Below are 16,164 nucleotides of genomic sequence, written 5' to 3'. Positions count from 1 at the left end.
TTGTCAACAATAAACACACACACACACACACACACACTGCAAACAATGTCTCGGAACTAGGATAAGTGTGAGATTACGTAACTAGCGTCTCTCCAGGGGTGCTGGCAGAACCAGCAGTCCTGCTCCTAGCTCTACCAATCAGAAAGCATCATGCAGCAATTCTATCTTACTTTCTTTAATGGCTTTCTGCAGTAAAGAAAAAGGTGGAACAAGTAGTGGGAAAGCATAGGAGGGTTACAACTGGAAGACATCATCAACTGGACACCCCCAAAATTCTGTGAATGAGACAGGGCGATGGCACCATAAAAGCCTCATCTGGAAGCATCCCAGGTTTCTATAAGCAACACATGGATTCAGATGAGAGATACTTGGATCCATCTTGTCATTCACCTTCCATTCTTCAACAATTGGTGAGGATTTAAAAGTCACAAGTGGGAATGGAAAATGCTTTCATGGATCTTGTTCTATGAAGGACATTTGACCCTCATCATATAGCCATCAACAACGTTGATGGCTATATGATGAGCCATGTGCCCTGAGATTATGAGGAATCAAAACCAAGGTTCAAATAGAATGAAAATAGAGGTGATTCCTTAATTCAGTGGGCAAGGTTTTATACTATCATTTTTTTTCAGGCAAGATTCCAAATATTCACAGTCTAGTTGATTTTCTTTCTTTTTGTTTGGTGTAAATATATGTAAAACAAAGCTGAAAATTGGTGAGAGTTGAGTTTAATTCTGCAGATTTCCTTTTAGACAGAGAAAGATATTGGGTTGGATCCAAAGAAATGAGAGCATAACTCCACTCACGCAGTGGGGCTTTCCTAGCTCCTCCTCCTCACTGTTGCCCCCTGCATCCCCCGCAAGCCATTCCTGAAGGTCAAGTGATCCTCTAGAATGGCATGGGATGCAGCATGGGGGGGCTATAGCAGAATAGGAAAATTGGCAAAATGGGGGGGGTGACTTGTGCAAGAGGCAGGCAGGGACTTTCCACTTACCAATGGATCCAAGTCATTGTCGGCAGGGCTTGCTACTTTTTCCTACTTTATTCTCCCATATCTAACTCTAATATTCTCTTAAAGTAAGCACATTGGACCAAACTGAAGGATATGGGTCAGTTTTGTCACATTTTGTCACAAGCTTTTTGCATTCATGCGGTGGCTTTTGGAATGATTCCTGTCAATGCATACATCTGAAAGCATTTTGTAGGGACATGTCAGCCATGCATCTTCTTCAGAGTTGATCCCATGAGCCAGCTCTAGCAGGAGTCCAGGATCTATCTCACAAGGTCACCTTTGAACAAGTTGATTTCATAATGTACTGTGACACTATGGTAGTCTAATGTCACTACACTAGTGTAAATCAACACTTGTACAATGTAACTAGTGCTTGCTAGGGCAACAGGAAAAAGTGGAAATTTGCTGCTGAAATTTGGCCACAAATTTTGATGACAAACTACTGGTTTTTCTATTACTACATTTTCCTAGCAAGCGCTAGTTACATTGCACAAGTGTTGATTTAGAAAATGATCATACTTAGAATAATTAAATTAATAATTAGATTAATAAATTACATATCTGAAGTAACACGAGGCTGGTTGTTCATGTGAATGATTTTGGCGATCCCTGAATAATAATCGCATAAACAAATGTAATGTCTATGGTGTTAGATAATTTTTGACCAGTCTCCAGCTTACCATTTTGGAGCAAGGTACTAGAACATCTCAGCTTCAGGGGTACTTGGATGAAATGAATTGTCTAGACCCGTTTCAATCTGAATTCAGGCCTGGTTTGGGCGTGAGACAGCTTTGGTTGTCCTGGTAGGTGATCTATTCCAGGAGTCAAACAAGGTATGTTCCTCTTGGTTCTGCTGGACTTATAGAGTTGAAGGCAGCTAACAGTACATTAAGACAAATCAAAATGATAAAAAGCAACAAGATAAAATAACATTTAAAAAGCAGAAAAGAAACAGGGTAAGAGATAATTCAAAATATCAGAGCCAGCATAAAAATCTATGTAGGCTAATGGAAGTCCCCCTAAACAAAACAAAATTTATCATGGTGTTATAAATTTATTTGTCTTTAAAGTACTACAACACCTTTTGTTTTTGCTGCAGCATGCTAACATGGCCAGCCCACTGAAAATTTGTAAAACCATGTCTCTATTAGTACTTTGATTCTCAAAACTGGATTCCAAAATCTTGCCCTTCAGCTGAGGATGTTGCAACCAGAGCCTCTTATCTGGCATGTGAAACGGAATCTCCCCAGAGTAGGACATATTCCACTTTCTTTGCTCTCTGGTTTCAAGGAGAACAACCTCATGACCTTTCAGTAGCTTTTAGCTAAATTATGTGTGTATTTTCCTGGCCAAACATAGCCTGCATTTCATTATCAGGTAGACACTCGCCTGCCAGCCCTGATTCAGGAACTGACATTAAAAGTTCCACTTCATCCACTATCACTAATATCAATTGTCTGTGGGCAATTTGTTAAGGCTTGGATTTATCTTTGATCAGGGTTGCCAGCCATTATTGTACTTCCACGCTCCTCCGTTTGATTAAATGCTTCCTTCTGAGTACACTTGCATGAGGTTAGGTTGCATGTTTCAGTACTTTTCTCAGTTTGCCTCTGGAAAATCTGTGTAACAGAGTGAAATAGATGTCTGATTGTATTTAGGTCTATAAAGTGACTGCATATGTGATCCAAACAGAAGCTTGAGTTTTGATAGGTTAGAAATCTGAAGACTAAATATGGATATGAAAATGATAAATTTCACTGTACAGTACACAATGTCAAGCTTGGGACCACAGTATATTTTAAGTTTTGTTTTTATGCTACTTTGGGGCCGTATCCAGTACGACACTACCGCTAACATAAATTACATTGCGCTAGCATAAATTCAGTCATGTGATGTTGTCTGCAAGATACAGGCAGAGATACAATGCAGTATAAGTATCTTAGTCCTATGCATGATTAGACAGAAAAAGTCCTACAATTCCCAGCATTCCCCAGCCAACCAGGAGCTGAGAGTTGTAGGACTGTTTCCTGTCTAAACATGCGTAGGATTGCACCTTTAACATTGTATGGATCAGAAGTGCACCCAGTGTACAACCAACCCTTCCAAAACATGAACGTATACACCCTAAAAATGCTCCCCACCCCTTACCTTGTGATGGAAACACACAAATGTGGAACCTCACTTGCGAGCAGAGACGGGATTATTCATTCGTTCGTTCGTTCATTCATTCATTTCTATACCGCCCAATAACCGAAGCTCTCTGGGCGGTTCACAAAAATTAAAACCAAAGAGCACACAATAAAACAATACAAAATATATAAAACATTAAAACCACAGTAAACAATACAACCAGAATAAAACCTAGCAGCAGTACAGGGATTTAAAATATGGATTTAAAACAGCAAAGCTAAAAGTCTAAAGAGCTAAAATGCTAAAATGCCTGGAAAAATTAAAAGGTCTTCACCTGGCGCCGGAAAGAATACAATGTAGGTGCCAAGCGAACCTCACTAGGAAGTTCATTCCACAGCCGGGGTGCCACAGCAGAAAAAGCCCTCCTTCTAGTAGCCACCCGCCTCACTTCCTTTGGCAGGGGCTCACAGAGAAGGGCCTCTAAAGCTGATCTTAAGGTCCAGGCAGGCACATATGGGGGGAGGCGATCCTTCAGATAACCTGGCCCCAAGCCGTTAAGGGCTTTGAATGTTAATACCAGCACTTTGAATCGGGCCCGGAAATGGACTGGCAGCCAGTGTAGCTGGAAAAGTACTGGCGTAATATGAGCTCGCAGGCCAGTCGCTGTTAACAGTCTTGCTGCCCTATTTTGGACCAACTGAAGTTTCCGGACCGTTTTCAAAGGCAGCCCTACATATAATGCATTGCAGCAATCCAGACGAGAAGTTATCAGAGCATGGATAACTGTAGCTAGGCTATCTCTGTCTAGATATGGGCGTAATTGGTATACCAGCTTAAGCTGATAAAAAGTGCTCCGTGCCACTGAGTTCACCTGTGCCTCAAGTGACAATTCTGGGTCCAAGAGCACCCCCAAACTATGAACTGGATCCTTTAGGGGTAGTGCAACCCCCTCCAGAACAGGTTGAATATCGCCTAGCTGGGCAGGCAAACCACCCACCAACAGTACCTCCATTTGGTCTGGATTGAGTTTCAATTTACTGGCCCTCATCCAGTCCATTACTGTGCCCAGGCACTGATTCAGAACAGCCACTGCCTCACCTAGGTTTGATGAGAAAGAGAGGTAGAGCTGGGTGTCATCTGCATATTGATGGCACCTCAGCCCACACCTCCGGATAACCTCCCCCAGCGGTTTCATGTAGATGTTAAACAGCATGGGGGATAAAGTAGAGCCCTGTGGAACCCCATGGCACAATTGCCATGGCACAGAGCAATAATCCCCCAGCACCACCTTCTGGAGTCAGCCATACAAGTAGGAGCGGAACCACTGCAGTGCAGTGCATCCAACTCCCAACCCAGACAACCTATCCAGAAAGATACCATGGTCGATGGTATCGAAAGCCACTGAGAGGTCCAGGAGAATCAACAGGGTCGCACTCCCCCTGTCCCTCTCCCAGCAAAGGTCATCCCACAGGGCGACCAAGGCAGTTTCTGTTCCTAAACCAGGCCTGAAGCCCGATTGAAATGGATCTAGATAATCCGTTTCATTCAAGAGTGTCTGGAGCTGTCCTGCAGCCACCCATTCAAGCACCTTGCCCAAGAAGGGGATGTTGGCCACTAGCCTATAATGGTTAACATCCTCCGGGTCCAGGTTAGGCTTTTTCAGGAGTGGTCTGATTACCGCCTCTTTTAAAGAGGCCGGCACCACTCCCTCTCTCAAGGAGGAATTTACAACCTCCTGCACTCAGCTGAACACCCCCTCCTTATTTGATTTAATAAACCATGAAGGGCAAGGGTCAAGCACACAAGTGGTCAATCGGACTTGGCCAAGCACCTTGTCTGCATCCGTGAAACTCATCCAATAGAACTGGACCAGATGGTGGTCTGAACGCCTCTACCAATGGAACTGCATTAATTGTGGTGTCCAATTCATGAATTGGTGTCCAATTAATGGCGAATCTGAGCGATTTTGTCTTCAAAGTGCCGCGCAAACTTGTCACATCATGCAACCGAGGGTTCCACAGTCTCTCTCTCTCTGGCCCAGAATGTAACAAGCTGCAAACCACTCGGAAAAGCTCCGCTGGACGACACTGAGAAGGTGCAATGCTGGTGGGAAAGAACTGTCTCTTTGCCACCCTCACTGCCACAGAGTAGGCTTGATAGTGAGCTCTTATCTGTGTTCAGTCAGACTCAGCACGACTTTTCCTCCACCTGTGTTCTAGCTGTCTCCCCTCTTGCTTCATTGCCCTCAGCTCAGGTGTATACCAAGGATCTGGCCGGGCTCAGCTCAGAAGGAGAGGGCGCTTGGGTGCAGTCGTGTCAACCACCCAAGTCATCTCTGCATTCCACAGAGTGACCTGGGCTTCATAGAATCATAGAATAGTAGGGTTGGAAGGGCCCTACAAGGCCATCGAGTCCAACCCCCTGCTCAATGCAGGAATCCAAGTCAGAGCATCCCTGACAAATGGCTGTCCAGCCTCGTCTTGAAGGCCTCCAGTGTGGGAGAGCCCACCACCTCCCCAGGTAATTGGTTCCATTGTCGTATTGGACTTACAGTCAGGAAGTTTTTCCTGATGTTCAGCCGGAATCTGGCTTCCTGTAACTTGAGCCCATTATTCCGTGTCCTGCACTCTGGGATGATCAAGAAGAGATCCTGGCCTTCTTCTCTGTGACAACCTTTCAAGTACTTGAAGAGTGCTATCATATCTCCCCTCAGTCTTCTCTTCTCAAGGCTAAACATGCCCAGTTCTTTCAGTCTCTCTTCATAGGGCTTTGTTTCCAGTCCCCTGATCATCTTTGTTGCCCTCCTCTGAACCCTCTTCAGTTTGTCTGCATCCTTCTTAAAGTGTGGTGCCCAGAACTGGACACAGTACTCCAGATGAGGCCTAACCAGTGCTGAGTAGAGGGGAACTAGTACTTCCCGGGATTTGGAAGCAATGCTTCTATGAATGCAGCCCAAAAGAGCATTTGCCTTTTTTGCAGCCACATCACATTGTTGGCTCATATTCAGCTTGTGATTGACAACAATTCCAAGATCCTTCTCGCTCGTAGTGTGGTTGAGCCACCTATCCCCCATCTTGTAACTGTGCATTTGGTTTCTTTTTCCTAGGTGCAGAACTTGGCATTTATCCCTATTAAATGTCATTCTGTTGTTTTCTGCCCAGCGCTCCAGTCTATCCAGATCACTTTGAATTTTGTTTCTGTCTTCCAAAGTATTAGCTATCCCTCCCAATTTGGTGTCATCTGCAGATTTGATCAGCATTCCCTGCACCTCCTCCTCCAAGTCATTAATAAAAATGTTGAAGAGCACTGGGCCCAGGACTGAGCCCTGCGGTACCCCACTCGTTACCTCTTCCCAGTTTGAGAAGGTCCCATTGATAAGCATTCTTTGAGTCCGATTCTGTAGCCAACTGTGGATCCACCGGATCGTTGTTTCATCTAGCCCACTTTGAGCTAGTTTGCTCATCAGGATATCATGGGGCACTTTGTCGAAAGCTTTGCTGAAGTCGAGGTATATGATGTCTACAGCATTCCCACGGTCTACAAGGGAGGTTACTTGATCAAAAAATGAGATCCGATTTGTCCGGCGGGACTTGTTTTTGACAAATCCATGTTGGCTTTGAGTAATCACGGAATTGTTGTCAAGGTGCTTCCAGTTGGATTGCTTTATGATCTGCTCCAGAATTTTCCCAGGGATTGATGTCAGACTGACTGGTCTGTAGTTCCCAGGTTCCTCCTATTTACCCTTTTTGAAGATAGGGACAACGTTAGCCCTCCTCCAGTCATCTGGCACTTCCCCCGTCCTCCATGATTTCTCAAAGAGAATAGACAGCAGTTCGACAGGAGCACCAGCCATACCAGCAGGAAAATCCCCCAGAGCCCTCTGGAATCCATCAGAATCCATTAATCTCCGGGGGCAGACCATTTTAATAGGTCCCCCACCCTTGCAGAGGGGGAAGGCTGCCAAGTGTCTAAAACTCAACAGGAAGTGATCTGTCCATGACAAAGGGACAGATGTTAATTCCTCCACTTTCAGATCACCATCCTCCTGCCCAGTCGAGAAAACCAGATCAAGCGTGTGTCCTTTTACATGCGTTGGGCTGATAACATGTTGAGACAGCCCCATGGTTGTCATGGCAGCCATGACATCCTGAGCCGTCCTGGATACAGCGGCCTCGGCATGGAAGTTGAGATCCCCCAGGACCATCATCCTAGGGGTCCTCAACACCGAGTCCGAGACCACCTCAGTGAGCTCAGGCAGGGAGTCTGATGGGCAGCAGGGTTGGTAAAAAGACCAGCGGGAATGGATCTAACCTGTAAACAGGTACCAGAATAAGTAACTTTCACTAGCAAGATATAAACAATCTAGATTTGAACTTTTCCCTGTTAATGGTATTAAATATCCACAAAAGGGACAAACAGCTCTTCTGCACAGATATGAATTTGTATATAATATGAGCAAGAATAAGGCAGTTATTATATTTATTATACCAGTATATCTATGTATTTATCCATCTGTCTCTCTCCCTGTATATAATGCTGTGCTGTACAACTGTATTTCTATTCTATATTAGCATATGAATGCTATTCTGGTTTGCAAAGTGAAGTCTTGGCCACCTATCTATGCCTTTGCGTAGCTTAATGGATAAAGATGCTCGCTTAATGGGCATTGGGCCCTGATATCCAATTAAACCAAGAGCATTCCTGTCTGCAAGGCAGTGGTGTGTGCTTGTACAAACACCTGAGCTACAGATGTGCAAGACTTGTGCATACATCTGTATGTGTGTGAGAGAAAAGGGTTTGCATTTGAGGGGGAGGAAAGGAAAAGACTAAGGCTGCAATTCTAAACATAGTTACATAGAATGAAGGAAGACCCACTGAACTCTATGGGATTTCCCCTTAGTAAACATGCTCAGGATCGTTCTGCACATTTTGCAGCTGCCTGGCAAAAAGCAGTTTGGTCATGTGCTCCAAGTGCATGTTGCCGCTTTTGTGGGACTGTTGCCAATTTCAAGGCTACCACTACTTCTGTGTTCTGCTTGTACCGTTGTAGCTACATAGATTCAAGAAAGGTATCTTTATAAATCTAATCATATGACCTTTCTTTCAGAAAAATGATAGAAGATCATTCTCTGAAGTTGAGTCCCAAAGCAAAGCGGGCTAAGCAAAGTTTACTGTCAGAGGAGAAAGAAAACACAGCTATCGACTATGTAGTACCTGTGTTTACAGGAAGGTATGTATCTTTTCTGTTGTTTTGTGGATGGGGCAGAGGAGAAAAAAAGGGATAGAGAGGGCTGTGTGTCCCATATCTTGGATATAGGATGTGTTGCTAAAGTTAACAATACAACAAGGTTTCTTATGTCAGTTGCTCTGTTGCATAGAGAAGGAAGACATAGGTTGGGGGGGGGGGGAATTGACAATGCAATTTGCCTGAAGTTCAAACCAATAGTGCAATCTTATGTATGCTTATTCAGAAGTAAGCCCCACTATGCTCAGTGGGACTTGCTCTCAAGTAAATACATACAGGATTGCAGCCCATGTCACTGGTAGAAAAGCAATGGAAATAACAAGGGTGCAATCCTTGGCTGGCTGGGGAAAGCTGAGAGTTGTAGGATTTTTTTCTGCCTAAACTCGCATAGGATTGCACCCTTAGGGGATTATATAAGTGGCATATAGGCAATAATGCTGTAGAAAAGTTATCAAGGATAAGTTTGCACATAAAATAATTGTTTTCTCTGATGTTTTAAGCATCTCACATATTGTCTGTAAGACAAACTGTATTCACAGAAAAATGAAGCCTTCCAGCAGTATGCACATCTGATATGGTATATTTGTGTTGCAGTGAAATTGAATGTGAATATGAGCATTTCCACAAACTGAAGGCAAAATCAAAAACAGACAAAATTTTCTTTGCTTTTCCCTGTGAAGTGACATAATGATTTGTTATTAATCTTTCACCATCCACTTCTGCAAGAGGCCAGGAGGACATTGATAGCAAGGTCTGCTGCCGAAATAGCTGGCAGACACCGGCATGCAACAAAATGAACATCCTGGAACAGAGGCTGGGCAAAACGAAGCCTGAGAAGAAGGGGGCTAGGCAAAATAAATGGGGCCTGAATAAGGCAGGCAGTTTCCAGAAGTCATTTGTCAATGTGTCAGTCATCTAGTATAGCCAGAGTACATCTCGTCCAGATAAATTGTTTCACTGACATACATACTGTACTATATAGATTCATGTGCATGCCTTGACTTTGCCTGGGGTGTAGTGTACGGTCTGTAGCATCATCTTGGAGTTCCTCCCATCATCAGATGTTAATTGGTGCCTTCCCTAGATGGGTAACGTGGAGCCATTGTAGGTGAGCGTCATTGTGATCAGTGGCTGGTGACAGAGTGGCTGAGAACTTCATGGGAGTGGCCGTTGTTGCTATTTTAGCTATTGTTTCCACTGCCGTGACTGCTTTTTACTTTGCTGCTAGGGGAGCGTAAGAGGATCCAACTACATTACACTGGCATTAGCTCTTGGTATAGTGGCAGCTGACAGCTGGAGCATAGGATAGACCAGTAAGACTGCTGTCCTATTCACTCTCATTTTGGATTAAGTGCCATTGGACTTAGTAGAACTTGATTCCAAGTACAGTGTCGTCTTATGAAGAAAAGATTAAATATTTGGTGCTTTTTAGGTTAAACGTAAAATAACCAGTGTGAAAATATCTCCAGAATCAGCAGTGATCCATGAGACTATGGGCAAGTGGGACAATCCATAGTACAGTTCATGTTTGAACTGTAAAAATACCCATGCAACAGAGTTTAGTGGATGGTTGTATTATGTGAAAGGTAATTGTATTTTAGGTACTTAATACTTAGTATCTTATTTTTGATCTACTGAATAAATATACCATCCCACTATGAACTCAGCCTTTATGTACCCATTTGATTGTCCTTCTGTAACGTGTCCCCTAGAGATTTGCTTATGTGTAAAGGAAGTGTGAAGTCAGAATCCCATGCTAGGTGTGCCCAGGCTGTTGCTGTTGCAGGAGCACTCTTTTTCTTAAATGCTAGAAAGCTGAGACTAATTAATCTGAAGGTTCAGGTTATTATCTGCTCTGGTAGGATCCACTGCTAAAGCTCGAATGACGCTTGACTGAACAGGAAACTTGAATAGTAATGACAGAGCTCTGGAAACAGATCCTTCCATAGAGACTGGTAGGTGAAGCCCCAGGAAAGGGCAGTGTATGAACAGTTCCCTTAAAATATTTTAAATATTGTGTTTTGTTTGTTAAAATATAGTTGCGGAATATTAATCAAAAATATTTTGAGAGCATATTCATTCTGATCACCTTAATTTTTATCCAAACTCTAAATTAGTTCTGCTTCTATGAACCAGAGGATGATTGACTAGGGTTCACTTTCCAAATTGATTGCCACTAAGATTTTGAAATCTTTCATGATCAGTGTGATCAAATCCTTGAGTGGTTTGTACCGCCATTTTTGAACGTCTTTTCAGGAAAAAGATCCCTGTTGAAATGGATGAAGATAGCCAAGAGTTCTAATTTAAGCTAGAAAAAGATATCTGCAGCCTAATACTATGCAGAATGAAGTTAGGTTAGTATCTCTGCTATAGTGCAAGAAGGTCATAATCGATATTATTGCTTACTTTGGCCTGCTTTTCTATCATGCATATTTGAATAAGAAATTATTGCAATAGCACCCACTGTTCCAGGGCTGGGGGACGGGACGGGACTGATTATTACTTTATATTTAAGATCCACAAGGCCAATGAATATGATCTTTTAAAATATAAGTAATGGGACTAACAATCAGTTCCTAAAAACATCCAGTTTGTTCTCCATGTAATGCCAACATGGTACCCTTGCAACAGTTGTACTGACACTGATCTGGGTGCAGGTATATTTGTTGTTATACCCCACCATTACTACTTTGTTTGTTAATAAGTATTTTTGACCAGGCTGGGGATCTTATTCTAAAGCAAATATACTTACATCTAGATTTGCCACTCTAAACAGCTGCCTAGGTAGTCCATAAGCACATAAGGGCGCAACCCTATGCATGTTTAGACAGAGAAAAGGCCTAGCTGTCTGGGGAATGCTGGGAGTTGTAGGCCTTTTCTCTGTCTAAACATGCATAGGATTGTGCCCCAAATTTAGGGTTGACAGTGTTCCTTGCAGTGAGGAAAGCTGCAAAAAATGTTGGGGCCCCTTTGGTGCTTTCCAAGGACAAATATATTGTGAAAACAGCTGGTGCATTCATAAACTTACATTCAAATATGACGTAGCCAGTTGTCTTTAGGCTCTACTAGTCCTCCTGTAAGCATCATTGGCACCAGTATGTGGGGGTTGGGTGAAGGGTAAGAGCTCCTTCACCACCACCTTTTGTGAGCCCTCTACTCTAATTAATGTTCTCGGTCAGTATTTGTTAAAGTGTTGAAAAGGTCATCTGATCTATTGTCATATGTTTGTGCGTGCTGGCATAAAATCCATTATTTTGTGCTAAACTTGGATGGGTATGTCACATCACAGCCAACTATTTATTCTCTGAAAGACATTAGCCCAGACTCACTTGCCATGTACAATTTATAAATCATATCCAAATTATTTTACAGGGTCAGCTTGCATCTTTCCATTGGCAGATGATTTGCCAGGAACAGGCCATATATTTTAAAGAATAAATATATCAGAAGGCTATTTAGAGAGTTGACACAGTTGCTGCTCACCATTCAGGTTGAAAGCCAGCAGACAGAGTTGGGTTTGGATCTGCAGGTGTGGGCTCAAAAGCCAATTTATGAATAATGAGATTAAATGCAAGGCAAGTCACCCTCTTTTAGACTACTATCATATACACAGCTACCAGTGAGTAAGTCCCATTGAACTCAATGCATCTTACTTCTGAATGGACATGTATAGGATTGCGGTTTTCCACAGCAGCACCAGCAGCACCAGCAATAATAATAGTAATAATAATAAAGAATATGAGCAAAGTATTAAGGAGATAAGGATTGCTATAGAAATAATTATGGGCATGGTTCAGCCAAACATAAGCACTTATAACTTTCATTAATTTTAGCTCTCATTGAAAGCAGAGGGTTGGATCCAATAGTATCATTCCAACAGAGAAAGGAAAACTGCTGGTGGAACAAATTTCCCTTTCCCTCCTGCCTCCTGCGCTCCCAGATCTGCTCCAGAGGATTGGAGGATCCACCCACCTCAGCACATTTGGGGTGTGTCCGGGTGGCTGCACGGGAGAGGAGAGTACAGGGAAGTCCTGTTGTGCGAAAAGACTTCCACTCGAGCAAAGTTGAATCCAAGCTAGAGTTTTAAAGTCTTATAGCTAAATTGTTTACATTATTTTTAATATTAAGATTTGATGTTTTTTCAGTGCTGCTCTTACTGGTTAGTTGATGGGTTTTAATTCCAGTTTTATTCCAGTTTTATTATTGGAGGTATACATATTATTAAGTACGTAAGAGTACCACAGGTGGTATTCAGTCATCTGTCTGCCAGGCTCTTTTTAAATTTCCAATCCTAAATCCAGGGACTAAAGAGTAAGTCCTATTCAACTATTTAGGATTTACTTTGGAGTAAAATGCATAGGATTTCACTCAGGGCCAGCCCTAGGCCAAATGACACCCAGTCAAGGATCATCTTCAGCACTCTCTTCCAATTGTTCAACTTTATTTATTGCTTATTTTTTATTATGTTGGTAGCCCATTTCACACATTTTTAAATTATTTATTATTGCATTTATATCCAGCCTTTTTTCCTCTTGCAAGGAACCCAAGGCGGCTTACATTATCCTCCTCCTCTTCATTTTATCCTCACAACAACAACCCTGTGAGGTGGGTTGGGCTGAGAGTCTGTGACTGGCCCAAAGTCACCCAGTGAGCTTCCATGGCCGAGTGGGGACTAGAACCCGGATCTCCCAGCTCCCAGTCCAACACGATAACCGCTACATTTATCCCTGTGATATAAGCTGATATATTTGCATTTGTGGTTCTGATCACAGTCACACACAAGCACAACATGTATTACATATTTGCAAACATGTATTGATTTGCAAATCTCCCTTCACATTAAAATGAAGAGGACATTTACACAACACTGGCACACAGGTCGCTGCTGCCAGGTCTACCAGTGAAAATGAACTGTCAGCTGTTGATACGTATGCATGAATTTAATTAAAATATTTATAAGCTACCTTTTAGGGCAAAACCTTCCCAAGGCAGCATACAAAAGTTAAAACGACAGAACACGATAAAACAACAGGGGCAGCATCCAACGGGGCTGTTCCTCCTCTGCCGGTTCCGTTCCGTTTGTGGGAGCCACTGCTTGCCCAACAGGGCTTTCGCACTTCTAAAATGACCCCAGAAATGCTCGTTTTCTGCAAGCGCCACTTTCCTGCCCTGTTCCAGAAACAAATATTTCCACTCATTTCGGGTTCTTTTTAGAAGCACAAAAGCCCTGTTGTATGAGTGGTTGGTCCCGCAAGGGCAGGGACGCAATAGGATGCTACCCTAATATGGCACCTCAGGTGATTGCTGAGTTGCCAATCCTAAATCTGGCCCTGCTGGTGATTCACAATCATTTCTGAGTGCAATTCACAAATGTTTCACCATTTCACAAAAAAGTGATTTTGGCACAAGTCAGATAGGCTCTGCATCCTGACTGTTGTTTAAAAACGTTGCGTTCTTGACCTGGCCATAGGATTGCTCCCTAAAAAAATATAATGTTGCTATCCTTAATGTGAACTTTTTGTAGTATGTAGAAGAACCATATATGTTTTCTTACCCTGTTACCAAATGTGGAAAAACCACATAGTGTTTTCATCGATGTTTTCCCTTATTAAAACTTCAAGACTTGCATCTGTGGAACTCCCTGCCACAAGGCTATCTCAACTATAAAACCTTTATCACCCTTTGTATGTTTGAGAAACCCAGTAACCTGGTTTCTATGGTGTAAGCATCAGATTGATACGCACCACTATTAGGGAGAATTCTGCCACAGACTCCAGTAAGGCCGGATTCTTTAGAATCTGGCCCCCCAGAGTCCATGGACTACCCCCCCGCCACCCCCTGAAATCCCCCCCAGAATGGACCTACCTGGCAGCGGTGGCAGCTGCTCCGGGTCATCTTCCAGCCACTGCTGGGCTGCGGCTGCAAATGGCGGCCGCTACGCCGGACGCCATTTGTGTCCCTGCCAAGCCGTGATAGGCTACGTAAGTATCTACGTAGCCTATCACGGCAAATGGCAGGGGTGCAAATGGTGACCGCTATGCCATTTGCGCCCCTGCTCTTTGCCATAATAGGCTATGTAAGTATCTATGTAGCCTATCACGGCAAAAGGCAGGGACGCAAATTGCGTCACGGCCGCCATTTGCATCCCTGCCTTTTGCCGTGATAGGTTACGTAGATACTTATGTAGCCTATCATTGCTAGGCAGGGACGCAAATGGCGGCTGCAGCCTGGCAGTGGCCAGAAGTCTGGCTGCAGCTGGCCCTGGCCAGCAGCTCCATGGCCTTGCCGCGGAGCGGAGCCGGCCAGGGAGGATTCCGAGGGGGAGGGACGGATCACCTCCCCCTGCACCGCGGACTGTGAGCTGGACCAGGGTAAGTATTTCGCACACCCCTAACCACTATAGACAAGCTCATGAGATGAACAAAATTAAGATGTTTATTAAAGGAATTATTAACACAAGATAATAAAGTGTTTCTTTTCCAATAATAGGATGGGATTGCTTAAATGTATTTAGATTAAATAGCCTTGGTTACCGTTTCTAATAATCAAGAGAGGGTGCTTTCACATGGAAGGCTCCTAGCACTACCAATTAGAAGGCTGGTTCACACATCATGGCAAAATGTGGGCAGGAGAGAGTGGCTGCACAGCTGCAGCATGTCAGCCACATCCGCTTCTGACCGACGACGTATGATCAGCCGGGTCATAGGTTGTTGAGCGTAATGTGTGAAGCCAGAGCACTGGGTTGTTTAGGTGCTAAACACCCCAGTGGTGAATCAACCCCTTTGTTGATTAAAAGCAGGAGCGCCCTGGAGGCAGTGCGCTCCCTCCCTCCCGCTCATGCATGACAGTCTTCACCAGGGTTGGCTGTAGAATCCCTGTCCAAATGTCTGGAGACGGTGAGTGGCTGGATGGGGAGGAATAAGCTGAAGCTGAACCCTGACAAGACCGAGGTACTTTTGGTGGGAGACAAGAGGAGGCTAGGGGATGTTGACCTGGTGTTGAATGGGGTACGGCTACCCTTGAAAGACCAGGTCCGCAGCCTGGGGGTCATTTTAGACTCCCAGCTGTCCATGGAGGCTCCGGTGTCAGCCATGAGCCGGACAGTGTTGTATCAACTCCATCTGATATGGCAGCTGCGCCCCTACCTTCCCGACCATCTGCTCCCATCAGTAGGACATGCCCTGGTCTCCTCTCGTCTAGACTACTGTAACGCGCTCTACGTGGGGTTACCCTTGAAGACGGTTCGGAAGCTGCAGCTGGTGCAGAACATGGTGGCTCGCCTGATTAAAGGCAGCCGCCGGCGTGATCACATCACTCTGATGCTGAAGGAGTTGCACTGGCTACCAGTTGTTTTCCGGGCCAAATTCAAGGTGTTGGTTTTGACCTTTAAAACCCTATATGGTTCCGGCCCAGCCTATCTCAAGGAGCGCCTCCAGGAACACTAGACAGGCCACTCAACAAGATCAGCCAGGACAGCTAGGCTGGTGAGGATGAGAGAGAGGGCCTTCTCTGTGGTGGCTCCCACTCTGTGGAACTCCGTTCCTAGGGAACTCCGCCATGCGCCCTCTTTAATGAGCTTCCGCCATGCAGTGAAATCTTGGTTATTCAGGCAGGCATTTGGGGTGGGTTAGGGTATTTTAAAATAATGTTTAATGTGTAATTTTACTGTTTTAAATTGTACTGTTGTACATCGCCCAGAGTGGCCAGGTGACCAGCCAGATGGGCGATTAAGAAATTTAATAAACAAACAAACAAACAAATAAAACAGTGGGTT

At 44.1% G+C, this 16,164-nt stretch overlaps 1 protein-coding gene across 2 annotated transcripts in view; it reads left to right on the top strand.

Moving 5' to 3' along the window:
• MYOM1 (myomesin 1) overlaps positions 1–16,164 on the top strand; it is a 127,430-nt gene that overhangs the window by 8,140 nt on the left and 103,126 nt on the right. For both annotated transcript variants that reach the window (XM_084849795.1, XM_084849796.1), the window contains exon 3: positions 8,253–8,375. In XM_084849795.1, coding sequence (XP_084705921.1) covers positions 8,253–8,375 — 123 coding nt within the window. The remainder of the gene's footprint in view (positions 1–8,252; positions 8,376–16,164) is intronic.

This window comes from Heloderma suspectum, chromosome 4 (genome assembly GCF_057233095.1).
Source record: "Heloderma suspectum isolate Gila_16-S chromosome 4, 16-S_ref, whole genome shotgun sequence".
NCBI classification, from domain to species: Eukaryota; Metazoa; Chordata; class Lepidosauria; order Squamata; family Helodermatidae; genus Heloderma; species Heloderma suspectum.
Note: the sequence above shows the minus strand (reverse complement) of the source record. Positions and strands in the feature narration are given on the sequence as shown.